The sequence below is a fragment of the Oenanthe melanoleuca genome, chromosome 22 (assembly GCF_029582105.1).
Source record: "Oenanthe melanoleuca isolate GR-GAL-2019-014 chromosome 22, OMel1.0, whole genome shotgun sequence".
NCBI classification, from domain to species: Eukaryota; Metazoa; Chordata; class Aves; order Passeriformes; family Muscicapidae; genus Oenanthe; species Oenanthe melanoleuca.
The window spans coordinates 2,453,286-2,479,533 of NC_079355.1; the positions used below are offsets into that span (position 1 = coordinate 2,453,286).

The 26,248-nt window shown below is 45.1% G+C and overlaps 2 protein-coding genes across 10 annotated transcripts; one reads left to right on the top strand and one right to left on the bottom strand.

Moving 5' to 3' along the window:
• Positions 1-2,643: 2,643 nt before the first annotated feature.
• On the bottom strand, positions 2,644-16,970 carry CDCA2 (cell division cycle associated 2). 9 transcript variants are annotated; one of them, XM_056508808.1, is made up of 16 exons: positions 16,700-16,951; positions 16,155-16,271; positions 14,746-15,254; positions 14,104-14,234; positions 13,441-13,570; positions 12,746-12,933; positions 12,414-12,492; positions 11,875-12,098; positions 11,261-11,348; positions 10,665-10,864; positions 9,292-9,355; positions 8,572-8,624; positions 7,709-8,011; positions 7,105-7,267; positions 6,314-6,453; positions 2,644-3,984 (listed from the first exon to the last, which is right to left on the bottom strand). In XM_056508808.1, the coding sequence occupies exons 3-16, from the start codon at positions 15,209-15,211 to the stop codon at positions 3,262-3,264; spliced, it is 2,952 nt and encodes a 983-aa protein (XP_056364783.1). In that variant the 5' UTR covers positions 15,212-15,254; positions 16,155-16,271; positions 16,700-16,951; the 3' UTR covers positions 2,644-3,261. The 9 variants fall into 9 exon arrangements, with proteins under 9 accessions (XP_056364783.1, XP_056364781.1, XP_056364786.1 ...); XM_056508806.1 differs by having other exon boundaries at positions 7,709-8,014; XM_056508811.1 differs by lacking the exon at positions 16,155-16,271 and having other exon boundaries at positions 7,709-8,014; positions 8,572-8,621; positions 16,700-16,970.
• A 176-nt stretch (positions 16,971-17,146) lies between these two features.
• KCTD9 (potassium channel tetramerization domain containing 9) lies at positions 17,147-25,658 on the top strand. The gene is made up of 12 exons (XM_056508771.1): positions 17,147-17,238; positions 18,193-18,314; positions 18,893-18,936; positions 19,105-19,201; positions 19,392-19,450; positions 20,047-20,175; positions 20,626-20,693; positions 20,774-20,869; positions 21,547-21,696; positions 22,640-22,745; positions 23,400-23,533; positions 23,722-25,658. Exons 1-12 carry the CDS (start codon positions 17,191-17,193, stop codon positions 23,836-23,838), a joined length of 1,170 nt encoding a protein of 389 aa, XP_056364746.1. The 5' UTR covers positions 17,147-17,190; the 3' UTR covers positions 23,839-25,658.
• The last annotated feature ends 590 nt before the right edge of the window (positions 25,659-26,248 follow it).

The following is a 26,248-nucleotide window of genomic DNA, read 5'->3' on the forward strand; positions in this document are numbered from 1 at the left end:
TTTGAGGAAGAGCTGAGCACAAACTTCCTAAACATTTCTGAACAGCAGCTTGATAAGATGAGCCCACAACAGTGACATCTCCAGGCAGCACTCAGGTGTTTCAGCATCACCTGTTGCTCATTAGTCAGGAGAAAGTAGAGAAAAATCAGCTGGAAACCAGATTTATTTACAATTATTTAAAAGGGAAAGAAATAAAAATGGCATATATTGTTCTTGCTTTTTTTCTCCTGCTTATTAGGATGAGAAAATGATTATTTCTTTAAGTTTTATTAACTCATATGGGAGAAATTTGGTCATCTCATCCCCACTTCTAGAACTTATGTGCCCCTAAATTAAGGCAAAATATTGGCATAAAATAATTCCTGGGAAACATTAACACTTTCCCTTGCAAATCTCCTGGAGAACTCAGGGATAATAATTGTGTTTTGTACTTTGAGCAAAGTGAAGCAGAGACTTTTCCAGCTATGAAACAGCTGCCAGATCCCCAGCTCTGAAAGTCTGTCTCTGAAAGTGATGTGTAATTATTCTTACTTCTTAACAACATCAGAATTACAGAGCTGCAAAACAATCAGCTTTTCCAGGCCCCAGCACTCGTCCTCCCTGCCAGTCAGAGCAGGAATTTCGTGGTGAGCTGCTAAATGTGATTATTCACCCATCCCCACCCAGGGCTGGCTTGTACCTGCTTGAAGTCATTTAAAGTCCACACAAATTAAAGCAGGGAAGTGTTTTTAAACACGAATTTATCTTTATAAAGGTAAAATTCCTCTGTGGAGGAGGAACACTGTGGATTTTAGGTGTCACTGTAACACGTGGTCTGAGCTGGAGCTCAGCACATAAAAATGGGATAAAACCACTGGAATCTCCTTCAGGCAGAGCTGGAAACCAGAATCTGCTCTGGTGTCACACAGCCTGATCCCATTTCCTAGCCCTGAGACAGGACACAGCTCCAGGGATGCTGCTGGCACAGGGAGAGGGAAATGCTGCCATTTCCCAGGGAAATGTGGATTTTGGGAAAGCAGAGTGCCAATGGAATACCTGCTGCTCCCACCCCTGTGACACCCCAGGCTCCAGGGGCTCAGTGAGCTCCTGCTCCAGGGCACAGCAGGACTCAGGTGACATCTGGGTGTTTAAAGCCCTAAGATGCTGCACAAGGAGCTCTCCCAGGTTCCAGCTCCCCCAGCTGAGCCATTCCCAGCTCCAGCACGATTCCATCCCAGCTCTGGGCTGCTCCTGCAATCTCCACAATCAGCACACTCAGCTGGGCCTCCCGAGGCCATCCCAGCCTATCCCAGCCCAGGAAGGACCATCTGTCATTCCTGACAGCTATTTGTTTAACCTGCTCCTGAAGCTCCAGTGATGGAGATTCCACACTTCCCCAGGCCCTGCTCCCCTGCCTGGCCATCAGTGAGAACTTCTTAATGTTTAACAGAGATTTTCCTCTGATTTGAACACATTTTTTGTCCTTCTCAGTGCAGATATGGAGAAGAGATTATTGCCTCCCACCTCTGCACCTCCTGCACAGCTGAAGAGCTGCTCAACTCCTCTCCAGATTAAGGAGACAAAGTATTTTGAGGATAAATTCTATCCAGAGAATGACAAAAGGAACTGAAATGCAGAATAAAGTAGAAATATCTCTTGGAAAGAACTGCAACCTTTTCATTTCTTGGTTTCAGCACCCACAAATGATTCCTAACACTCCTTTTCCAGCCAGGAGAAAAACTAACCTCTTCCTCCAGGGGAATTCCTGGATCTCACTATTGCAGCCTGATATTCAGGATGGGACAGCCCCAGTGTCACCCAGAGCTGCATTTGGTACCTAAAAACTGCCCAGGGACACCCAGACAGCTCAAGCACAACTTTATTCTGCTTAAGCACAAAGTGATTTCCACAGAAAACTCCCACCTGATTCCAGCCCATCATCATTCCACTCCTCCAGTTCAATCCCAGTTGCTGCTTTGTTTTGAGCAGTGAAAGCAGCAGCTATTTTTACTAATTTACTCATTTTTTGAGCTTTACATTTTAACCTCAGCCAGCCTCTCAGGTTTTGTCCATTATATTCTTTCCCAGGTCCCTTCCTGAGCAGAAAGCTCAGGCCAGGCTGCCCTCTCCTGGCAGCCAAGCACAGCAAACAACTCAAGAACTAACCCCAAAAGCAAATCCCCAAGTCAAACATTAAGGCAAACTGTTTTTAGAGGGATTTGAGACAGGGAGTTGTGGCACTGGGGGATGTGGTTTATGGGCCACAGGGCAGTGATGGACTCTGATCTCAAAGCTCTTTTCCATCCCCAATGATTCTGTAACTCAAACACCACTTAAATAGTGCACTTTCTTTCAAGTTGTTTAAGGAATTCTTGTCTTGGGAGAAAGAAATATAAAAATCCAAGTGCTCTGGTCGCTTCCAAGCTCTATAAAAGCAGCCAAGTACATCAAGGATTTTATCCCACATCACTCCTGGTGCTAAGCAGGTCACAGAAGGGGCTGTGCTAGGCACAGGCTGGCACAGGGATCCCTCTGGGCTGGAACAGCCAGGATGGGAAATGGAAGCAGCAGCAAAGCTTGGAGCAGAGCACCTGCAGCCCTCAGCTTGTTCCATTGCTGCAAGCAGCAAAGTGCAAACAGGGCATGGACTCAGGGCTGGAAATGGGGCACAGCTTCTCTGCCCTCAGCCAATTCCAGTTGCCAGGTGAATTTGATACACAGTAATTATTTAAAAGCTTTTTTTTTTTTCCTTTAATGACCACCCTTTACATCAGAGAATCATTCATGAACTCCAACACAAAATCTTAGTCTAAGGAACTCCACCTCTGTTCATGCCCAAAAAGCCTTTTCAGAAGATAAAAGAGGGTCCCCACTTCCTCCTCTTCCCTTTCAAGAAGTGATTCCTTTATTTGTTGCAGACAATCTATTTTTAGTGTATTTATCCACTAAATATATGCAGATTTCAATAGCAATTCATAGGGAATGGTCAAGCACATGGGAAACCAACCCTTGGAGCAATAAGAGTTCCATGAAATCGTGGTTTAACTCCTAAAAACAAACCCACATTTATCAGGGAGAGGAATTTTTTTATTCTCCTCATTACCTGCCATAACTGAACCAGACCAGTGCTCTGAGCCAGCCAGCCACACAGTTCAGACCTTCAAGAATTTTAGGCACCAAGACAAGGAAAATGAGTTCTAAGTTATGAGTAAGAAAATAATTGAGGAAATACAAGTGGGAAAGAAAACTGCACTTGAGAGACAAGACAAGCTCTAAGCACCCTCACTTCAGAAAACCAGAGATGCCTGAAACATCTTTCAATCTCAGCTCAAGAGTTTCTGCTGCTTCTGAGTGTTTTTGGTGACTCCTGCCCATCCCACAGACAGAATTTGTGCTTCTCCTCCTCTGGGTGGGAGCCCAGGGCGTTTCTGGAGCTGTGTTTTCACAGAGGCTCCTCCTCCTCCCCCTCCTGGCAGGAGCAGAACTTCCATTCTCCTTCCCCGGGGCCGGCAGGGGGAGCAGGGTTTGCTCCCTGTGCTGAATATTCTCAGCTCCTGCCAGGATGGAGGTGCTGCTGCTGCTCCTCCTGGGTTTGGGGGGCACTTTGGGGGGCTCGGGGGGCAGCTGGATCCATGCCAGGCCCTCGCTGGCTCCCCTGCTGAGCCTCATGCTGCGCCTCACCCTGAGCTCAGAGCTGCTGCTGCCGGCCAGAGCTTCCTCCACCCTGGAGCAGCAAACTGCAGCACCAGCCATGTCCAAATTTCCAGCAGGAGGGAAGAAGGCACTGCTGCTTCTTCTCCTCCTCCTTGCTGGATCAGCCCTGACAGAATCCTTGGTTCTCTGGGCACCCTCCTGTTGGTCCAGAACTTCCAGCCCAGTTAGAATTCCTTGGAATTCCTCCTTTTCCAACAAGGAACTGCTTCCTTTTGCTTCTTTTGCACATGGAGTGTCTTTGCCTTGCTGGAAATGCTCAGATGTAGCAAAATCACCTTCTGCATCTGAAAACTGGGGAGGATAAGGAAATAATAATGGAATTAATTTATCAGCTCATTAGGGGCAGGCACAACTGGAAATTCAATATTACAGACTCACTTCACACAGTTTGCATGATAATGAAAATACTCCATTTTCATCTTCACTTATTTAAGAAAACTAGTTCCTTTTTTATTCCTCTATTTTTCATTCCAGAGCTGTCCAAAAATCACTTCTTGTACAATCAATTCTGTGCCTTCAAATTCCAGCAACCAAAACTTTTTTTGTCAGATTATTTGGAAAAGCTCCCAGAAAATTCAATAGAAATTGTCAATTTAAGTATGATAATGAATAATAATTCTTCTTATTTTTTTAAATACAGGCAAGAGGTAATAAATAAAAAACTGGTTTCAAACAGCTGAATTGGCTACTCTCCTCACCATGTCAGTCTCCAAAATCCTGACAGAGAATCCTGCAGGCTGGAATCTCTTTCAGTGTGAGGCCAAACTTAGATTTTTTGGGAAGCAGAGAATGATCAGGGTTGGGAGAGACCTTAAAGATCATTTTATTCCAGCCCCAGGCTGCTCAGAGGCTCAGCTGAGCTCTGAATGCCCAACAGCTCCTCCCAGGGGTGCAGGTGCCCAGGGGTGGGGATCCCCAGGATGGAGATTCCCAGGGATGGGGATCCCCAAGATGGAGATTCCCAGGGGTGGGGATCCCCAAGATGGAGATTCCCAGGGATGCAGGGATGCCCAGGGATGCACATTCCCAGGGATACAGGGATGCCCTGGGATGCTCAAGGATGCAGGGGTGCCCAGGGATGCACATTCCCAGGGATGCAGATGCCCAGGGATGCACATTCTCTGGGATGCACATTCCCAGGGATGCAGGGATGCCCTGGGATGCCCAGGGATGCAGATTCCCAGGGATGCAGATTCCCAGGGATGCACATTCCCAGGGATGCACATTCCCAGGGATGGACATGCCCAGGGATGGGGATCTCCAGGGATGCACATTCCAGGACAGTTTTTCCCCCAGCCCAGCTGTGCTGTCTCTCCCAGCCCAGCAGTGTTTTCCCCCAGCCCAGCAGTGTTTCCCCCAGCCCAGCAGTGTTTCCCCCAGCCCAGCAGTGTTTCCCCCAGCCCAGCAGTGTTTCCCCCCACAGCAATGTTTCCCCCAGCCCAGCAGTGTTTCCCCCCAGCCCAGCAGTGTTTCCCCCAGCCCAGCAGTGTTTTCCCCCAGCCCAGCAGTGTTTCCCCCCAGCCCAGCAGTGTTTCCCCCCAGCCCAGCAGTGTTTTCCCCCAGCCCAGCAGTGTTTTCCCCCAGCCCAGCAGTGTTTTCTCCCAGCCCAGCAGTGTTTCCCCCAGCCCAGCAGTGTTTCCCCCCAGCCCAGCAGTGTTTTCCCCCCCAGCCCAGCAGTGTTTTCCCCCCCAGCCCAGCAGTGTTTTCCCCCCCAGCCCAGCAGTGTTTCCCCCAGCCCAGCAGTGTTTTCCCCCAGCCCAGCAGTGTTTCCCCCAGCCCAGCAGTGTTTTCCCCCAGCCCAGCAGTGTTTCCCCCAGCCCAGCAGTGTTTTCCCCCAGCCCAGCAGTGTTTCCCCCAGCCCAGCTGTGTTTCCCCCAGCCCAGCAGTGTTTCCCCCAGCCCAGCAGTGTTTTCCCCCTTCCAGCAGTGTTTTCCCCCTCCCAGCAGTGTTTTCCCCCTTCCAGCAGTGTTTTCCCCCTCCCAGCAGTGTTTCCCCCAGCCCAGCAGTGTTTTCCCCCAGCCCAGCAGTGTTTCCCCCTTCCAGCAGTGTTTCCCCCTTCCAGCAGTGTTTTCCCCCCCAGCCCAGCAGTGTTTTCCCCCTCCCAGCAGTGTTTTCCCCAGCCCAGCAGTGTTTCCCCCCAGCCCAGCAGTGTTTCCCCCCAGCCCAGCAGTGTTTCCCCCCCCAGCCCAGCAGTGTTTCCCCCAGCCCAGCAGTGTTTTCCCCAGCCCAGCAGTGTTTCCCCCAGCCCAGCAGTGTTTCCCCCCCAGCCCAGCTGTGCTGTCTCTCCCAGCCCAGCAGTGTTTCCCCCAGCCCAGCAGTGTTTTCCCCCCAGCCCAGCAGTGTTTTCCCCCCAGCCCAGCAGTGTTTTCCCCCAGCCCAGCAGTGTTTTCCCCCCAGCCCAGCAGTGTTTCCCCCAGCCCAGCAGTGTTTCCCCCCTCCCAGCAGTGTTTTCCCCAGCCCAGCAGTGTTTCCCCCAGCCCAGCAGTGTTTTCCCCCTCCCAGCAGTGTTTTCCCCCCCAGCCCAGCAGTATTTTCCCCCTCCCAGCAGTATTTTCCCCCTCCCAGCAGTGTTTCCCCCCCAGCCCAGCAGTGTTTTCCCCCAGCCCAGCAGTGCAGTTACCTCAGCAGCAGCCTCCAGCCTCCCTGGCAGCTCAGTCTCTGCAGGCTCTGGGCCCCCAGCAGCTGCACAGATTCCCTGGGCAGGGATCCCTCCAGCCTGGGGGCTGCTCCTGGCTCTGGGGACACCCACAGCTGCTCCCTCTGAAGGACAGCAAGCACCTGATTAATTGGGTACAAAATCTTCTGGCTACTACAAGAAAAGCTTTGTGGTATTTTACTTCTCATGACAGTTTTTCTTACAATTTTTTCTTAGTTACACATTTTTTTTTCCTCTTACTTACACATTTTTTCTTACTTATACATGCTTTTTACACTTTTTTCTCTCTTACACACTTGTACACTTTTCCTGTCTTGCACACCCTTTTTTTCTTACTTGCACTTTTTTCCCTTTCTTGCACACACCTTTTTCTCTTACACACCTTTTTCCCTTCTTACACACAATTTTTCCCTCTTACACACATTTTTTTCTTAATGACACACTTTTTTATTTACCTATATATAAACCTTCTAAACAACCACCCCAAATAAACCCAACAGAAAGCTCTGCACATCATTAACTCTTCATGCCCAACTCAGCAGCTTCAAGATTATGAAAATATCAGTACCCAAAGTAAAGAGGTGGATTTTTTGTCAGGTTTACACTGGAGTCCAACAAAAATTGGATTTATTAATTAATCATTATTAATTGATTAGATCCTCCAGACTCTGCTATTACAGAAGTAATTAAAAGTAAAAAAATAAATTTTTGTGTAATTTATTGAAATAAAGGAACAAAGAGCAAACCCAAATTACCTGTAAGAATTGGTGAGTTTGGAGAGGAGACAAAAGAAAAAACCTCTGGAATTTCAGGGATTGGGCTGAGAAGGGGTTTCTTAGAAGCCATTTCTCTTTCCCCATATAAAGATTTCTTGACTTTTTTCTTCCTTCTTTTCCCAAAGCTTGGGTATTTTGTTTTCTGAAAAGATTGAGAAGGAGAATAAAGCACAGTAAAATTTTCATCATCCTCTGGAATATTTTTCCAGAAGTGATCCCATTACTGGATTTTGATGGATGATAACTGCTTCCCCTAAAGGGAAGGTTCCACTTCTCCTCCAGCTACAGAATCATCTAAAAACTCAAAAGCAAAAGAAGAGCCACAAATTCATTTGTTGGCCCTCAGGTCTGAAAAGTGACACACAAACACCTCTCTCCAAAAAAATCCTTTTGGTCCTACAAGAATTCAAGCCCTCAAGTCAGGAAGGAAGAGGGATGGGGCAGGAAATGCAGGAAAACAAGATGGGCATGAAGTAAAAAAAAATATTGGCAGCAACAAGGAGATGAAAATAATCCTGTAAGACACAAGGAGAGAGAAAGGAATAAAAATAATAAAAATAAAACTGCAGTGGCTGGAACTCACCTTGGGCTTTTTGGCAGCAGTTGAGGTTGGATTTTTCTGTTTCTGGATTTTGCTCCTTCTTGGATTCTCAGGGTTTGTGTCACTCTCAGGGTTTGTGTCACCCCCAGGGTTTGTGTCACCCCCAGGGTTTGTGTCACTCTCAGGGTTTGTGGCACCCCCAGGGGTTCTGTCACTCTCAGGGTTTGTGTCACTCTCAGGGTTTGTGTCACTCCCAGGGTTTGTGGCACCCCCAGTGGTTCTGTCACTCCCAGGGTTTGTGGCTCCACAGCTGCTCCCCTCAGTGTCCTCTGCCATCTCCCTGCCCTGCTGGAAACAGGATTTGGGGTGGTTAGAGGGCACCCAGCAAGCACAAAAATCAAATAAAATTAATTTATCACCTCATTAGGGGCAGGCACAACTGGAAATTCAATATTACAGACTCACTTCACACAGTTTGCATGATAATGAAAATACTCCATTTTTATCTTCACTTATTTCTTTTAAGAAAACCAGTTCCTTTTTTATTCCTCTATTTTTTATTCCAGAGCTGTCCAAAAATCACTTCTTGTACAATCAATTCTGTGCCTTCAAATTCCAGCAACCAAAACTTCTTTTGTCAGGTTATTTGGGAAAGCTCCCAGAAAATTCAATAGAAATTGTCAATTTAAGTATCAGGCTGCATTTTTAATAACTGGAGAATCATTTTCACTGAAAAGTCTCATTTCTTCAAGGCACTAACAGGAGGTATTTCCATATAGCTGGATATAGATAATCCATCCTGAGGCTGCAAAAACTTTTTTATGCACCAGGAGGGATAAAAGAGAACAATTCTAGCTGAAGGAGTTCAAAAAAACAAATTAAATTTTATCACTAAGGAAACTCACCTTCCTTTTAGTAGAAGAACAAGTTATCATGTCAGGTTTGTCAGTCTCTGCTACTATCAAATAAAAAAAATAAAGATTTTTAATCAGTTTCAATGCAAGTTAATCACATTTTGAGGAAATCAGCTACATCATTTCTGATATTATTCACTCCAGCCACTTTGGTCTTGAATAGAAACTTAATCTTGAGGATTATTAAACTTGGCAAGATAAAAAAATTTCACCTTGCTCTGCAAAATAGAGGAAAACTCAACTTGGGAGGATTTGGTAACAATAATTAAAATATCCATGGTTTTCACAGATAAATATGCACAACCCACTTTCAATTCTTTTGTTGTTGGGTTGCTATTTAAAATCATCAAAATTACAGTATCAGAATCAAGATTAAAAAAAATATTTTAAACAGTAAAATGTTCAAAGAAAAATATCACAAATTTAAATAATTTAAATAATTTAAATAATTTAAATAATTTAAATAATTTAAATAATTTAAATAACTAAAGCTCAGGTAAACACTGCAAGGAGCTTCAGAAGAAAACTTCAGTTAAATTCCAGCATTCCAATTTTAGCACAACTGAAATATTTGTGCTAAACAATTTCAAAATTGAAAAATTATCTCCCTGTATTAAATACCAACAGAAAATTAAACCAAAACCCTCAAGTCTCAATTTTCAGGCACAAAAAGTTTCATTATCTACTGATAAAAAGAAAAGTTGGGGTTACCTTCTGCATTTTCAACAGCAGCAGCAGAATCTTCCAGAAATTCTGGGAGAGGCTCAACACCTTCCTTCAAATAAAAAATGACATTTTTAGCAATAAATTACAGGAATTTGATGGATCTTGTTCATCAGTGTTTGTAGACAAAGTGGTTTTAATTTGTTCCCTTAAAGAAAAGTCCTTTGCTCTGTGTGGTAAAAAGAAACACAGCAGCAAAATGTGAAAAAAGGGAAGGGAAAAATATTTCAAGGTTGAGAAAGTTAAAACCTAAAATCTGAAACTCAGCTCATCCCAGCCAAAACACAAAAATTGACAATTCTCAGGGAATAAAGAAGAACAAATTCATCTCATTCCAATCAAAAATCCAAAATCCAAGAATTGAGAATTCACAGGAACAGAGAACAACCAACTCAGCTCATCCCAACCAAAATCCAAGAATTGAAAAACAACAAACTCACCTCATCCCAACCAAAATCCAAAACCTGACAATTTACAGGAATAAAGAACAAACTCACCTCCTCCCAGCCCAAATCCAAGAACTGATAATTCTCAGGGAATGAAGAACACACTCACCTCATCCCAACCAAAATCCAAGAACTGACAATTCATAAAGAATAAAGAACATTCACCTCATCCCAGCCCAAATCCAAAATCCAAGAACTGACAATTCTCAGGGAATAGAGAACATACTCACCTCATCCCATCCAAAACCCAAGAATTGACAATTCACACTCACCTCATCCCATCCAAAACCCAAGAATTGACAATTCTCAGGGAATAAAGAATAAACTCACCCCATCCAAAATCCAAAATCCAAGAACTGATAATTCTCAGGGAATAAAGAACATACACTCACCTCATCCCAACCAAAACCCAAGAATTGACAATTCATAAAGAATAGAGAACACACTGACCTCATCCCAGCCCAAATCCAAAACCCAAGAACTGATAATTCTCAGGGAATGAAGAATACACTCACCTCATCCCAACCAAAATCCAAGAACTGACAATTCACACTCATCTCATCCCATCCAAAATCCAAGAACTGACAACTCATACTCATCTCATCCCAGCCCAAGTCCAAAATCCAAAAACTGATAATTCTCAAGGAATAGAGAACACACTCACCTCATCCCAGCCAAAATCCAAAATCCAAGACCTGATAATTCTCAGGGAATAGAGAACACACTCACCTCATCCCATTCCAGCCCAAACCCAAGAACTGACAGTTCACACTCACCTCATAAAGAATAGAGAACACACTCACCTCATCCCAGCCCAAATCCAAAACCCAAGAACTGACAATTCTCAGGGAATAGAGAACACACTCACCTCATCCCAGCCCAGCCCAAGTCCAAGAATTGACAACTCACACTCACCTCACCCCAGCCCAAGTCCAGGACTGGCAGAGGCTGCTCAGGCAGGCCCAGCCTGGCCCAGGGGCTCTGCCCTGGGGAGGCTCCTCTGCGCAGGGGGGTGTTGGCAGGAAGGCTCTGGTCAAAGATTTCAGGGCTCAGAACTTCCCCAAAAGTCACTTTTTTCTTCTTTGGTGTTTTGGAGCTCTGAGTGTCACTTGGCTCTGTTAGAATGAAATGAAATGAACAGCTGAGTGAAGGGGAAGTGGCCCACAGCAGAGGATTTGCAAGAGATTTAAATGCTGCCCTAAAAATCACCACCCAAACTATCAGCAAAACAACAACTTCACATGAGGCCAGCCAGGATTTTCACTCTGGATTTATAAAAAAATAACAAAGAAACTAAAAATGACCACCTGCTCCCCAAGTTTCAATTAAAAAGTATAAAACTCCTTTAAAAATCAGGGTTCTATTCTGGTCTTTGAGGCTTTCTGAAGTTTTGGGGTGGGATTAATTTTTTTTTTATAGACATTTGTTTCCTTAGCAATCTTGTTTTCCATGTCATCAGTAAAAAAGTAAAGAAATCCAAGGTATTTTTTTTTTCCCTAGGGGAATCTGACCTGTTTGCAATGTTTCCAAGGTTTTTACACAATTGGAGATTGCAGCAGCTTCATCTCCTCCTCTGTCTATGGCACTCTTGGAGTATTCCTGTCAGATTGAAGGGATACAGAACAATAAGTTTTAATTAAAATATTGCCCTCTAAGCATAATTTAATAATCAGTTTTAACCAAACTTATTTGTTTGCTGTATGAATAAAACTCAAGAACATTCATTTCATGGAATCATGGAATGGTTTGGGTGGGAAAGGAGCTTAAAATGATCCAGTGTCACCTCTGCCATGGCAGGGACACCTCCCACTGTCCCAGGGATCCAGGGGCAGCCACAGCTGCTCTGGGAATTCCATCCCAGCCCAGTGAGTGATAATGGGATGGATTTAATAAATAAAGAGAATCCCAGCCCATCTATTGCAGATTTATCACTGGCCAAGGAAATGAGGGGCTGAGGTTGTAACCAACCATTGTGTGTGCCTGGGAAGTTCAAACTCTCTGTTTCAGGAGAGCTCACAAGAATGAAGTGTTCATTTTTTTCTCACATGAATCACTGTGATTACAACCAAGCAGGATTAAATCATTCCCAACCCACAATCAGACATCAAAACACCTTCAGGCTCACCCTCAGCTCTGAGCCCACCTTGGGGCTGCCCCTGAGCTCCCTCCCTGGGGTTTTCTTCAGGATGGATCTCAGCAGGGAGCTGCTGTGGCAGAGCTCACTGCTGGCAATGCTCCTTGTTCCCAGAGGTGTCACAGGGCCTTGGCTTCCCCCCAGCACTCCCAGGCTCTCATCTTCCCCACTTGTGCTGGGAGCTGAGGCAGCATCACTCTGCTCACACCTGGGACCTGCAGAGCAAGCAGAGCTGGGACACCAAGGCTGAAGGAAAACTCACAAAACTTTGTGCAGAAACACCCCACAAAAATCCATCAGCCTGTAATTGCTCTTTTTGTACCCCATGTACATTTGTTATTTTCAGAAATGTGTAAAACATACAAGAAAGGAGCATTACACCAAGGAAAAGCTAAATCAGGTTTATACTGTGCCCTAAATTGTAGACAAAATGGTAAATGTCAGCTGAAACATTTCCTGACAAATGTCCCAGTATTTTTATTTCCTAATGAAAGTTTAACAAAGATTAAAACAGTGCTGAATCCTCTTACCATGGCCTTTTTCCAGGGTATCTCCAGTTAGAACAGTCTCCAAGGATTTAATAGGATTTTGCTGCTCATAAACCCATTCCTAAAAAAAAAAAAAAAAAAAAAAAGTTTCAGGATTTTTACAACAGCACAAAGTATGTGGGGTTTTAATCCCACAAAGATTTCAGAGTTTTCTCCATCATCCACTACTTCAGCTGGATTTATTTTCCCAAAACACCCAGGGAAATGCTTAATTAATGAAATGTAATGAAATGCTTAGCAGGATTAGCCATGACTAATGAAGAAATTCCATATTTTAATGTCTGATTTGGAGATTTCTCCCCATTTCAAAGCACCTGTGCAGCAGCAGGGTCAGTGACAGTCACAGGGGACAAGATGCTGCAGATCCTGAGCTCACTCCTGCTGCTCTTGCTCCCATTTTTGCTGAAATTTTCTTTCCAAGCAGCTCCTCTGTTGCCCAACATGAACTTTTCATTCCACTGCTCCAGGTTTGGCTCTTTTAAAAAAGGTGCTTTGTCCTGAGCTGCATCAATTAAAAATAAAAACAAAATCCAAACAAACCACAAAGACAAACTTCAGTTTTTTCAATGAATTCTCTTTTTCTGTTTCTTCATCAAGAAGTGCAAAAAGTCAGATAATGTTCCAGGCATTTTTTAGATCTACTTTGAAAATAACATCACCAACCTTCAAGACAAAATAAATTATTCTTTTCACATAAATGTTATTAAGAACAGCAATAACAGGAGTAAAATGAAAATCATTTTCATGAATGCTCACTGAGAAACCCATCAAAGAGTACAAATCTACTAAGAAAATAGTCCCAAAAATACAATTTTTCAGAGAAACCACAAATCAAGGTGCATTTAGAAAGTTTAAACCAACAAAAAAACCTCAAACCCAGTACAAACTCCTCTGCCAAGCCTTATAAAGGAAGATAATTTTGTTTTAGAAGAAATATTTCTAATTTCACACTTTTATCCTAAAGGAAGAGCTGATATTTAAGGCAAACCAGGATATTTAATTAACTTACAGGAAGCTCCTTTCCCCAGGTGTGAGAGCTCAGGCTCCCCCTCAGATTCTTGCAGGGATTCAAAGGAGGCTTGGAAAGCATCAATCTTGTCCTTCAGTGACCTCACATTTGCAGGTTGATAAGGACTGATCTGCCAAAACAAAATCAACCCCATCAGGTTTCCTCCCTCACCATTTCAGCTTTCATGTTGTGTATTTACACTTTGATATAAAATACAAAGAATCCAGAATTTAATCTGGCTGCAATTGGATCTGTACAGGGGAAAAAAAAAAAGGAATTTTACCTAGAAATCTTATATTTTATTGCATTTAATCTGTTCCTCTAGACTAGAATTTACTTTCTGACAGCCCAGGATAGTTCAAGTTATGAACAAATCTGATTAACCAAATCACTCATGCTTGAAATGAACTTCACTTGGAATCAGCCACACTTTAATTACCCAAAAACCAAGTGCAGCAAACACAGGAAAGCAACAAAAATTAAAATTTATCAGCAAGCTCAACATGGAGAAGAAATTCCAGCCAAGTTTAAACAAAACCTAGATCATGTTCCAAGGGACAGCAGCAAATCAATGCCATTGTTGTTATCCCAAAGCTTCTCCCAGCAGCAGCTGGGTCCTGTAGGGATGGAAATCCCATCAGAAATTTGGGAATTCTCCTTCACCTGGGTGAAAGTTTCCCTCTGCCTGCTGCTCCTCTGCTGGGCCAGGTACTGGATCAGGGAGTTGTTTTCTGGTGATCCCCTCAAACCAATGGTTGATCTTCTCCTAAATTTTAGTGATTTTGGGGAAGCACCTAAAAAAGGAACAAGAAGAGAAGTTAAAAAGAAAAACAAAGCACAAAACTACAAAAATGTTTAGTACCTAAAGCTTTAAAATGGTAATTTTGAATCTTTTTAAAGGTTGATTAATGCTACTTATTCTGATACAAACATCCATAGAAACATCCCAGAGCAAATCAAATTAAGTGCCTAAAAGCAAATCAGCACAAACCAAGCTTGCCTTTTACCTTTTCAATTGTTTGTGCTGCAACACTTGCAGAATTTGTCCTGCAATTCCCTTGTGAAACTCAAAACACTTCATTAATTAATTGAAGAGAGATTTCTCAGTGTAGGATGTAACCTGCACAGTTAATTGGGATAATTGAGGATACAGGAATATTGAGATGTTGCAGAATGTGCTTCTGGGCACATCCAAACTCTGATCACCTCAATCTGCCCCAAGTTAGAGCCTTTGGCACCAGGTTGGACTAGAACTGGAGAAGCCCCTGAGAGAAGGACAAAAGTCATTTGTCAGCCCAGCCTCACCTGTGGCTCTTTTGCCAAAACTTTCCTGAGGGATCCCAAACTCTGCACTTATCACAGCAGCAAAATCAGCTTTGTTCCTCTGTTCAGACAGTCCAAAATCAGCTTTTCCTCCCACTTTGTCCCTCTCAGGAGTGGTGAAGTCATTTCCCAAGGGGGCAGCTGGGCTGCTGGAAAAATCCTCCTTTGTGTGCAGATTTAAGGGGGGTTCACTGAGCACCCCAAAACAGCTCCCACCAACCCCCTGGGAGGGACCCAAATTCTGTCTGGGGCTTTTGGGGCATTTCAGGGCCCGTTTTGGTGGCTGTGGCTGGTTCCCATCAGTGAAATTCTCCTTTTTGGATGGTCTGATGATTTTGGATTTGGTCACTTTGCAGCTCTTCTGTTCTCTTGAGGCCTTTTCCTTCTGATCAGGAAAGCCACTCTCATTTTCTTTAACTTCCAGGGGAGTTTTAGGTCCTCTGAGCATTGTTTGGGACTTATTTGAAGGAACATTCACTCAGCCTTTGCTCCTGCAATTATAGATTCATAAAAAAAAGAAATAAAAAAATTATTACTTGCCAAGAGCAAGAGCTCACTACCACATTCAAATTTCTCCCAAATCCACATTTTTCCTGGACAAGGTGTTTAACAGTGTGGTGGGAAGGGAAATTTATCCTCAGAAACTGCAGGGGAAGGACACAAAGGTGGGAACCAGAAAGAAAAACACAGAGCAATAAAAACTTGCATCATCATCATCATAATTATTATTATTATTATTACTATTATTAACAAGTGTTTTACATTGTAAACACACACAGGAGTGGCTCAAGGTAAGGAGCCACAAGGCTGTGATTTCACACTGTCAAACTTCACAAAAATATAAAAAATGTGAATAAAAGACATTAACCACAATCACACTGCTTTGCTCCAAATGTCACAATAAACAGCAGCAGTTTAATATCACTTTTAATAACACTAATTAGTAGCAGCAGGAAGAAAAGACAAGTCTTGGGAAGAAATCAGCAGAAGAAACAGCATTGGTAACATATATACTTTTTGAAATACCACCAGCTTTTAAGTAGAAACTTTAAAAGGCTTTCTTTGTAGTTACTTTCTTTGTAGTTACTTTCTTTTAGTTAGTTTCTTGAAGTTAATGAGACACAACTCGCGACTCTGAAATTTCGTGCATTTCACAAACAAAATTACCGAAATGAAGCTGCTTCACAAGGCTCCTACAGAACCTTTTACTTCCTCTTTTTTTTTTTTTTTTTTTTTTTTTTTTCTGCTCTCAGGCTGCAGCAGGGGCCGATGGCCACAAGCACAGCCACCAGATGAGGGGAAAACACCCAACGTGGTGGGTGGCTCCCTGTGGGTACCTTGGGTACCCCCGAGGGTTTTCAGGGTGTGTGGATCCTTTTGGGCAGTCTCACCTTGGGTATCCCTGTGGATTTTCAGAGTGTGTGGATCCTTTTGGGCAGTCTCACCTTGGGTATCCCTGTGGATTTTCAGTGTGTGGATCCTTTTGGGCAGTCTCACCTTGGGTATCCCTGAGGGTTTTCAGTGAGTGTGGATCCTTTTGGGCACTCTCACCTTGGGTATCCCCCACACCTTCCCGGGTACCCCCGAGGGTTTTCTCGGTGTGTGCCCCACTCTGGGCACTCTCACCCCGGGTATCCCTGAGGGTTTTCAGGGTGTGTGGATCCCTTTGAGCACTCTCACCCCGGTATCCCCCACACCCTCCCGGGTATCCCTGAGGGCTCTCCCAGTGTGTGGCTCCCTCTGGGCACTCTCACCCCGGGTACCCTTCAAGGTTTTCCCGGTGTGTGCCCCACCCTGGGCAGTCACACTCCGGGTATCCCCCACACACTCCGGCCACCCCCGAGCTCTCCCCACAATGTGTCCCCCACCCTGGGCACTCTCACCCCGGCCCCCCCCGAGCTCTCCCCGCTCCCGTTCCCTGCCCCGCCGCCCTCACCTCAGCCCCGCGCCGGTCCCGCCTCACACTTTCAAACCTCGCCCCGCCCTCGCGGATCCCTCCGCGCTCCTTCCCCTTCTCCCATCCCCAGCGCCCCCCGCAGCCTCCCGCAGCCCGGGCAGCGGCGCAGGGAGGGCGGATCGTGGGGTGAGCCCTGAGCGCTGCTGTGCCCCGGGGGTGCGCGGGGCTCGGCGGGGACAGCGGGACTCTTTGAGCTGGCGGAGCGATCTCGTCCCGTTGTGTCTCAGCACCGCTTTGAGATTAAAAAAATAAAAGCGATTAAATGAATTCATTCAACGGCCCGCGCGCACGTGACGGGCGACAACCAATCAGAGCGGGTTTATGCAATTATAGGCGCTTCTTCAGACAGCGATTGGCTGCTGATCATACTTAGCCCCGCCTCCTCGCTGAGCAGCGCGGCGCTGATTGGCTGAGGGAGCTGCCCGTCAGCGCCCGCCCCTTCCGGGTGTCGGCGCGGCGGCGGGCGCAGCATGAGGCGGGTGACGCTGTTCGTCAACGGCAGCGCCCGCAACGGGAAGGTGAGGCCGGGACCGGGGCCGGGCCGGGGCTGAGGCCGCTCCCCGCGGGGCCCGGCCCGGCCCTGCCCTCCCGCAGCCTCCCGGGCCAGCCGGGCCTCTGCCGGAGCCGAGCGGGGCTCGGGCTTCCCCCTCACTGCGTGTGGAGAGAATCGCGACAGGCGGCGATTTGTCGCGGGTGGAGGCGCTCGGTGGCTTTAGGGAGTCGCGTCCGGCTGTGTCAGGCTGTGGGATGAGGGTTCTGAGGGGAGACTGACGCTGCGTGAGGCTACTCTAGGAATAATTGTTTAATTTTTTAAAACCTCGTTCAAATCCTCTCAAGACTGAAAATCGTGATTTTTTAGGCCCAGCCAGTGCTTGTCCAGGCGCTGGGATGCGGATCCACAGAGATCCGTGATGCTGATGTTTCCATCCGCACTTTGAGAGCAGAGCTTGCCGTGACTGTGCTTTCATGTGTAATTCTGTTTCATGTGTAATTCTGTTTAACGTGTAATTCTGTTTAATGTGTAATTCAATTTAATGTGTAATTCTATTAATTCTGGCCGTGATGCCGCTGTTTCCACCCGGGAATTCATGGCACTGCGTTTCTAAATAGTGTCCGTGATCCTGATTTTCCCATCCCCATTCCGAGTGCAGTCATTTCCCGTGCCTGCCCTTCAATCCTTGCTTTTAGGGAGGGAAGTACACGTGGAACAGAGCAAGTAACAATATTTCTTTATTTAAATTAATGCATGAGTTACATTCTTACAGCACCAATATTTATTCCCCCAGTGCTGCTGCAGTGAGTTTTGCTGGGAGCTGTGCAGATTTTTCTGTTCCAACACCAAAGTTGGTCTTTTCCCTCGGTTTTTGATCACGATCCGAATGGATTTTGCTGATAAATCTGAAGTGGCAGAACTTTTGGAGTTGCCTGGGTTTGTTTGTATTCTCAGCCTCCTCCCTTCTCTCCCACTCCAGGTCGTGGCTGTGTATGGGACTCTCTCAGATTTGCTCTCTGTGGCCAGCAACAAGCTCGGGATAAAAGCCACCAGCGTTTACAACGGGAAAGGAGGGCTGATTGATGATATTGCTTTGATTAGGTGAGGATCAGCCAAGAAAAGGCAAATCAGCATTGAGAGATTGACCTGTTAATCCTCCTTATCAATACTCTAAAAGCAGATGTGATTATTTCCACGCCCAAAGTTCCTTTTGTGTCTTTGAACTTCATTTATTGATTCAGAACTTGATACAAGATGTGTTTGAGGCCTCCTCACCTCCTCCTGTGTTCATTCCCTGGCAGTGTTTGTGCCATGAAATCCCCACTGCTCCTGTCAGCCCAGCAATGGGGGCTTTCTGTAAAGGAGACAAATTCTGTCACTGCTCTGGCTTCACAGAATAATCCCAGACTGGGGAGAAAAGCAAATATTTTGTAAGAATTAATTGATTACACAAGTAGTCCCTACCTGGCTGCTGCAAATAGATCTCTGGTGAAGTCAGTCCATTCCAATCCAGTAGAACCTGCAAAATACTGATAAAAATCACATCCAGAAGTTCCAGCTAATGGCCACAGGTCATAATTTACCTGAAAGTAATCAGGAGAGGTTCCACTGTCAGTCAGATGAACAATAAATTATAATTAACCTTCTTTTTCTCTTCCCTCTGCCCCCTCCTGTCTCAGGGATGATGATGTTTTGTTTGTCTGTGAAGGGGAGCCCTTCATTGGTGAGTCTGTAATTCTTTATATTTAATATATGATTTTTTATTTTAGAGAGTTTATTTTGCTTTCATAAAAACTCACGATTTTATTTTGTGGTGTTTTCAGAAGATACCTCCTTGTAATTAAAGAATATTCACAATTTTTGCAGTAATTGCTTTGTTTCTTCTCTGCAGATCCTCAGACTGATGGGAGAGCTCAGGAGGAGCTGACAGGCTCTCACACAGACTGGCTGACTCTCAATGTGGGAGGCAGATATTTCACCACCACCCGGTAAAAAAAAAACCTCAAAACCTTCATTTCAATAAAATAAAGACCTTAAAAAGTTTAACTTACTGTGAAGCAGGAGATCTTTGACTCCTGCAGCTTTCTCTGGTTTTTGTCACCACAGTTTTTTAAGAAATTAATTCTGAAACATTTACAGGGGAAGGGAAAGTAAAGTTGGGCTGATTTTGTTTTCTAGGAGCACTTTGGTTAACAAAGAACCTGACAGTATGTTGGCACACATGTTCAAAGACAAAGGTGAGTATATTGAGATAAACTTTATTAAAAAGTAATAAATGAGCAAAGTAGGCAAAAGTTACTGTCAAGTAAAATATCCAAAGTATGTTCCAGTACCAGAGCAGAACAGAGAATTATTATTTAATAACTTTATTTCTCTCTGTTAATCATCTCATCACCTAATGTTGATCATCTCACAAACTGCAAATGCAGCTCCCATCCATTGTGAGTAGTTTGGGTCCTTTTTTGTTTATTTGATTTGAGGTTTTCATCTGGTTGCACCTTCCTCAGTTGTGTCAGCAGAGCCAGAGAACAAACCCTGCACGAGGCAGCCTTGGGGAGACAGTCAGACTCAAATCTCAGTGCTGCTTTTATCCTAGCCATGATTCTTCTTTATGTGGTAAAAATTCAGTTATGCAGAGCAGGAACAAGTTCATTTTAAGCTGATATTTTCCCCCCACTCCTCTTTTCTTTCCTTCTTTCTCCAAACCGCCCTTCCAAGTGGAATGTTTGCTATTCCAGTCCCCTTTGGTAATGAAAAAACTGAAAACTGAAGCAAATGCTCTTCTATCACTACATCAAAAGTAATTTTATATATATATATGTTGTGGAAACAGATGCTTGGGGGAATAAGCAAGATCCTAGAGGAGCTTTCCTCATTGACCGCAGTCCTGAGTATTTTGAGCCCATTTTGAACTATTTGCGTCACGGACAGCTCATTGTAAATGATGGCATTAATTTGCTAGGTAGGTATTACCTGTCTGACATCTCCTAAATTATTCCTCCTTGGAATTCTAGCTTTGCCCTCAGGTGCCCATGGTGAGGCCAGGGGGAGCTTTGTGTGCTCATCCCCGTGGTTGGGAGTTTTGGTGGATTTATTCTCAGCAGTGCAGCTCCATGTGCTTGCTTTAATGAGGATAGGCTGGTTATTTCTCTTTGGAGCATTAAAAATCCATCCTGGATTAATACCTGCAATTCTGGAGTTGATCTCTTTAACCTAATGCTGCTGTTGGAAATGTTGTGTCTGAGTTATGTTTTTCCTTTTAGCTGCAAGCAAACTTTTTCCTCTCTAAACTTTTCCTCTCTGGCCAGTTACATCCAGTAGAATGTGTGTGTGTTCTCCAGTAAGGGGAGAGAAGGGTGCTGCTCTCTGGAGCAGCAATTCCCTGCAATAACCAGCTCTGCTTTGTTTGTAGGGGTTTTGGAAGAAGCCAGGTTTTTTGGGATCGACTCCCTCATTGAACACCTGGAAGTTGCTATTAAGGTACCTTGCTGTCTGTGAGCCCTGGGTGCTGCTGTCCCAGGGGACCCCTCAGTAACTCAGGGCTGTTGTGCTGTCCCCAGAACTCCCAGCCAGCTGAGGATCACTCTCCCATCTCTCGGAAGGAGTTTGTGCGATTCCTGCTGGCCACGCCCACCAAGTCGGAGCTGCGCTGTCAGGTCAGGGAGCTCAGCCTTTGTCCTTCCCTCCAAACTGCAGGAATTGCTTCCTAAACCCTGCTCATCCAGCCCTGCCCTCTCACAGCTCAAAACCACAGCCTGTTTTAAGGAAATGGCCAAATCTTGAGAGCTTTGCATTTCTGTTCCATGGTGTTATGTGATAGGACAAGTGATCTTGTGAGTGTGTGTTTATACAGAACCTGGAATGGTTTGGGGTTGGAAGGGACCTTAAGGATAATCTTGTTCCAATCCGCCTTGGACATTCCAGGGATCCACAGCTCCTCTGGGAATTCCATCCCAGCCCCTCTCAAGCCTCACAGGGAAGGAATTCATCCCAATATAAACCCAAATTATATATTTCTTCCCAACCTAAACCTTCTCTTTTGCCAGTTTAAACCCATTCCCCCTTGTCCCTGTCACTCCAGGCCCTTCCCAATATCCCATCTAAACCTGATCCCCAAATCCATTACCCCTTGTCCTGGCACACTCTCTCCATATAAAAATCCTCTCTCATCTTTTTATCAGCCCCTTTAAGGCACTGGCAGTGTTTCAGTCCACCTCTATCTGTACAGATTTATACACACAACTTCCTAGCCATGTTTCTCTCAATTCTTTCATGCCCAGACCTCCCCCTTCCCCTCTGTGACCATTTTGGGGCTGTTCACTGCCTTTTCCAGGGTCTGAATTTCAGTGGAGCCGACCTTTCCCGCCTGGATCTTCGCTACATCAACTTCAAGATGGCAAATCTGAGTCGCTGCAACCTGGCCCATGCCAACCTGTGCTGTGCCAACCTGGAGAGAGCTGACCTGTCTGGATCTGTGCTGGATGTAAGGATGCTGCACTCTGGGCACTGCACTGGTGTCCTGGTTTGGAGGACAGGTGTCTGCCAAGAAAGGCAGGAGCTTCTCTTTGAAATGGAGAATGTAAACCCCCTTCCTCCTAATTATTATCATTTTGAAATTAAGGGGCTCTCAGGCAAAGATATGGGAATTAGGAATAACAGTTCTTTACTAGGAAAATTAAAATAGAAATACAGTATTACACAGAACAATCCCAAACCCTGCCAGAGTCAGAATCCAAGCTGACACCCGTCACTCAGTCAGGGTGTTGGCACAGTCCCATTCAATGGTGGCTGCATCCTCCTGCAGGGGCAGATGTGGTTCAGCTGGAGCAGTGCTCCTGGAGAAGGTGCAGTTTCCTCTCAAGCTCCAGGGATGATGTGGAAGGGTCTGGTTTTCCTCTGGAATCCAGTGGAAAAGGCTGCTCTGGTGTTCCAAATCTCAGTTTTTATCTGGGTAGGAAATGTTTGGCTCCTCCCCTGGCTGGAGCATCTCCCAGTGGGATGATGGAATTTTATCAGTCATGCCCTGGGACTCACTGGCCATGAACAGGAGATATCTCCTGGAGGGAGGATGGGCTGTGGGAAGATAAAGATGATTGCCCAGCTGGTTTAAAGATGGTCCATTAGCAGGAGATATCTCCCACAGAGATAAAGAACAGTGCCCCAGCTGGTTTAACAGATGGGGACAGAATTCACATTTCTGTCACATCCTGTATTGCAACCCAAGACAACTTGTCTCAAGAAACAGGAACTGGAACAACAAAAATGATTTTTCCAATGTTATCTATGATTGTTCCACTCCCAGTGCTTCCTCACAGTGACAGGGGGTTGTGTTTTGGGGGTTCAGTTGCAATGCAGAATTTAAATGTGTGTTCTGCTGCTTTTTGGTATTTTATCTTCACACCCTCACACCATCCTGTCTCTGCCAGTGTGCCAACCTGCAGGGCGTGAAGATGTTGTGTTCCAATGCAGAGGGAGCATCCCTCAAAGGCTGCAACTTTGAAGATCCATCAGGCCTTAAAGCTAATTTGGAAGGTGAGTTTTTGCCTGTTAATTATGCCCTGGAAACAGCCCTGTGCCTGTACACTCATGTGACAAAATATCAGCAGTGTTTGTACAGTCCATGGGAAGAGCCACAACTCTGAGCTTGTTCTGCCAAATACTCACAAAATTCCCAGCTCTGCCCAGTTTACTCACCTCTTAGGAGCATTACCTGCAGCTGCAGCATTTCTGGCTGATTTCCCTCCAGCAGCTGCAGCATTTCTGGCTGATTTCCCTATTGCAGCTGCAGCATTTCTGGCTGATTTCCCTCCAGCAGCTGCAGCATTTCTGGCTGATTTCCCTATTGCAGCTGCAGCATTTCTGGCTGATTTCCCTCCAGCAGCTGCAGCATTTCTGGCTGATTTCTCCCCTGCAGCTGCAGCAGTTCTGGCTGATTTCCCCATTACAGCTGCAGCATTTCTGGCTGAATTCCCTGCTGCAGCTGCAGCATTTCTGGCTGATTTCCCCATTGCAGCTGCAGCATTTCTGGCTGATTTCCTCCTGCAGCTGCAGCATTTCTGGCTGATTTCCCTCCTGCAGCTGCAGCATTTCTGGCTGATTCCTCTGCTGCAGCTGCAGCATTTCTGGCTGATTTCCTCCTGCAGCTGCAGCATTTCTGGCTGATTTCCCTCCCTGGGGGTGTTGCAGGTGCCAACCTGAAGGGTGTGGACATGGAGGGCAGTCAGATGACCGGGATTAACCTGAGAGTGGCCACACTGAAAAATGCCAAACTAAAAAACTGCAACCTCAGAGGAGCCACACTGGCAGGGACTGACCTGGAGGTGAGCTAGCACTCATTTCCCATCTATATATAAAAAAAAAACCCATATGTGTACAAAAAGTTGGTAATTTGGGGGGTTGCTGGTTTTTCTCCAGCTGCAATTTGAATGGAGTTTAAGGAAATGGAGTTAAACTTCTCAACAGAGTTCTGTCTGTATTAATTAACATTAATTTTCATCTCCCCCTTCAGAATTGTGACCTGTCAGGTTGTGACCTACAAGAAGCAAATTTGAGGGGATCTAATGTGAAAGGAGCCATCTTTGAGGAGATGCTGACACCCCTGCACATGTCCCAGAGTGTCAGATAGGGGCCAGAACACGCTGGAGAGGAAGGAATCCAAACATTCATCGTGACTTTCTTCACCTCCTCCCCTTCCTGAGTTCAAGTTATGGTTTTTAGCCACCTTACATTTGCAGTAGTGCCTAGGTAAACTCTTTTTGGATCACTTTTGGGGAGGGAATTTTTGTTTTTAGAGGTACCAACAGAGAGTTTGTACCTCTGTGAGCAGAGTGAGGAAGTGACCAGAGTGTGGCTGGTATGGGGGGGAAAGGGTTCAATGGTTTCATTGTTTAGCATTGCCTCACTTTGGAATGCATTTTAATTTATAAAGCACAATATATGCAATTCTATTTATTAAATCTGTAGCTGCAATATGAATAGAAAATGTTACTCCTGTACAGTAGCAACCAAGTTGAGGTTTACAGGTTTTTATTTCCAGTCTGTGTCCATGCCAGGGGGGGCTCAGTGTCCCCAGGGGTGCTCAGGTCTCTGCTGGGGTGGAAGCTGATGGGAACATCCCTGCTCAGAAATTGGATGTCTTTAATTAATCCTCTCCAAATGAGTGTGGAGGTGCACTGTCAATCCCAGCTGGTGAGAAAAATCCTGTTTTCACATGTCCTGCCCACTCCAGGCTGGAGTTCCTGCAGAGCTTTCACCCTTGGTGGTGAATTGAGTGCAGAAAGTGCAGAGCTGTCAGCAGAGCAGAGAGAGGCAGAGGGGCCCCAGCTCCAGCTGCACCCTCCCCTCATCACCTCAGCAGCTGAATCTTGCCCTGTTTCCCCTCCATCTACTATGCAAAGACTCCCTGAAAGCTCCCTGGGTTTCATCCTTTTCCCAGCTGCATCTCCCTGTTCTGTGGCTGGAAAATCATCTTGTGCAGGAGCTGCAGGGTGGGGCAGAGGCCTCAGCACCCCTGGGTGTGGGTCAGGAGCTGCTCCCTGCAGGACCCACAGAGTTCTCAGCTCACACCAACATTTATGTTACAATCAAAAAGCACATGAAGACATACCAAAAAAAAAAAAAAAAAAAAGAGAGAAAAAAGGTGCATCAAGAACTTACCTCAGATGCTTAAACCACCCCAAAGTTCAAACCTTGAATTTAAGGAAAGCAAGCTGTAGAAACAGAAAGGAGGAGTGAGAACCAGTGGATCCCAGCTGGAGTTCCACAGTTCTTCAGGGGTTTTTGTCTCTCCCTTGCAGTGCAATTTCTGTCATCTTGTTGTCTCAGTTGTTGTTACAAAAATGCTGCTTTGCCACCAGTCTGGGAGGATCAGTGGTGATGTTTTTTTTGGGGGGAATTGCAGGACTCTCCCTCTTTTTTGAGTTGTTTGACTCAGATGAGTGATGGCTCAAAATCCCAGAGCCACAAGGGTCAGAATTGGGATTAATTCCTGCAGACCCCTCTGGATCAGGCTCTAGGACAACACTAGATCCTTGGAGAAATAATCTGTAAATTCCAGGGAAATGTTGCAGTGTGACTTTGGGGTCCTTTCTCCCACCTCATGGCTTTCAGTGGGAATGTTGTGTCTGTTGCAGTAGAAGATTCTTAGGGCTAGAGAAACAAATGAATTATTTTTCTTTATCATATTTTGTAGCTGGCAGAAGTAAAATTATTGTATTGAAATATATATATATATATATATATATCTATTTTCATAATCACTGTGTATAAAATCTCTTTGAACTTTCACTGAAGCACTATGGAATAATCACAGCATGTGGCACCATCATTCACAGCTGGATTTTAGGAACTTCTTTTGCCAGGACAGAGCTGTGTGAAGAGCCCTGTGCTCAATTTGCAGGTTCCAGCTTATTTAAGTTGCATTAATAAAAAGTGTGAAAGAGAAAAGTGGCTTGGTTGTCTTCATTTGAATAAAAACCCCAAATCTTACCTGGATTGTGTGATAAGAATGAGAATTATTTGGTTTTAAGCAGAAAACAACTGTGCTGTGAGAGTTTCATCCATTAATTGGGAGAATTTGTATGGAATTGTTTTTGGTTTGTCATTCCTCTCTGAGATTTCTCAGCCTTTTTGCCCCCAACCCTTCATATTTGCTTAGTAAAATATTTGGAGGCAGAATAGTCAGAGAATCATGGAATACCCAAGGATCATAAAACTCCAATTCCTGTGGATGCACCAGAAACCTGGGGAGAAAAAGTTCCAAGCTGAGAGCAGATTCATCAGAGCCAGGGTGGTTAATGAGGTGCAATTATTGGGCAAAGCTCTCTTTAAATGTCCAAACTAAATCAGATTTTTCTTTAAAAAAACCTAATTTTGGCAGTGGGTGAATCCACAAACAGAAAGAACATTTCTCCCCCTGACCCCACTGGGCAGGAAGAATGACTCTGCTAAATCCTTCAAATCCTCCCTGAATTATTTAATCCATTTAATTATTTCATCCATTAAAGAGATCACAGGAGCTGGAGCAGAGGAAGTTT

What these genes read in the sequence shown, in the direction of transcription:
- CDCA2 (XM_056508803.1), bottom strand. Translation starts at nt 15,211, where the DNA reads ATGCTCAGAGGACCTAAAACTCCCCTGGAAGTTAAAGAAAATGAGAGT. An exon ending in TTTTGGCAAAAGAGCCACAG is followed by an intron (nt 14,235 to 14,745) that starts GTGAGGCTGGGC and finishes TTCCTTTTTTAG; the next exon opens with GTGCTTCCCCAAAATCACTA. An exon ending in CTGACCCTGCTGCTGCACAG is followed by an intron (nt 12,493 to 12,745) that starts GTGCTTTGAAAT and finishes TTTTTTTTTTAG; the next exon opens with GAATGGGTTTATGAGCAGCA.
- KCTD9 (XM_056508771.1), top strand. Translation starts at nt 17,191, where the DNA reads ATGAGGCGGGTGACGCTGTTCGTCAACGGCAGCGCCCGCAACGGGAAG. An exon ending in TGAAGGGGAGCCCTTCATTG is followed by an intron (nt 18,937 to 19,104) that starts GTGAGTCTGTAA and finishes TCTTCTCTGCAG; the next exon opens with ATCCTCAGACTGATGGGAGA. An exon ending in TGATGGCATTAATTTGCTAG is followed by an intron (nt 20,176 to 20,625) that starts GTAGGTATTACC and finishes CTTTGTTTGTAG; the next exon opens with GGGTTTTGGAAGAAGCCAGG.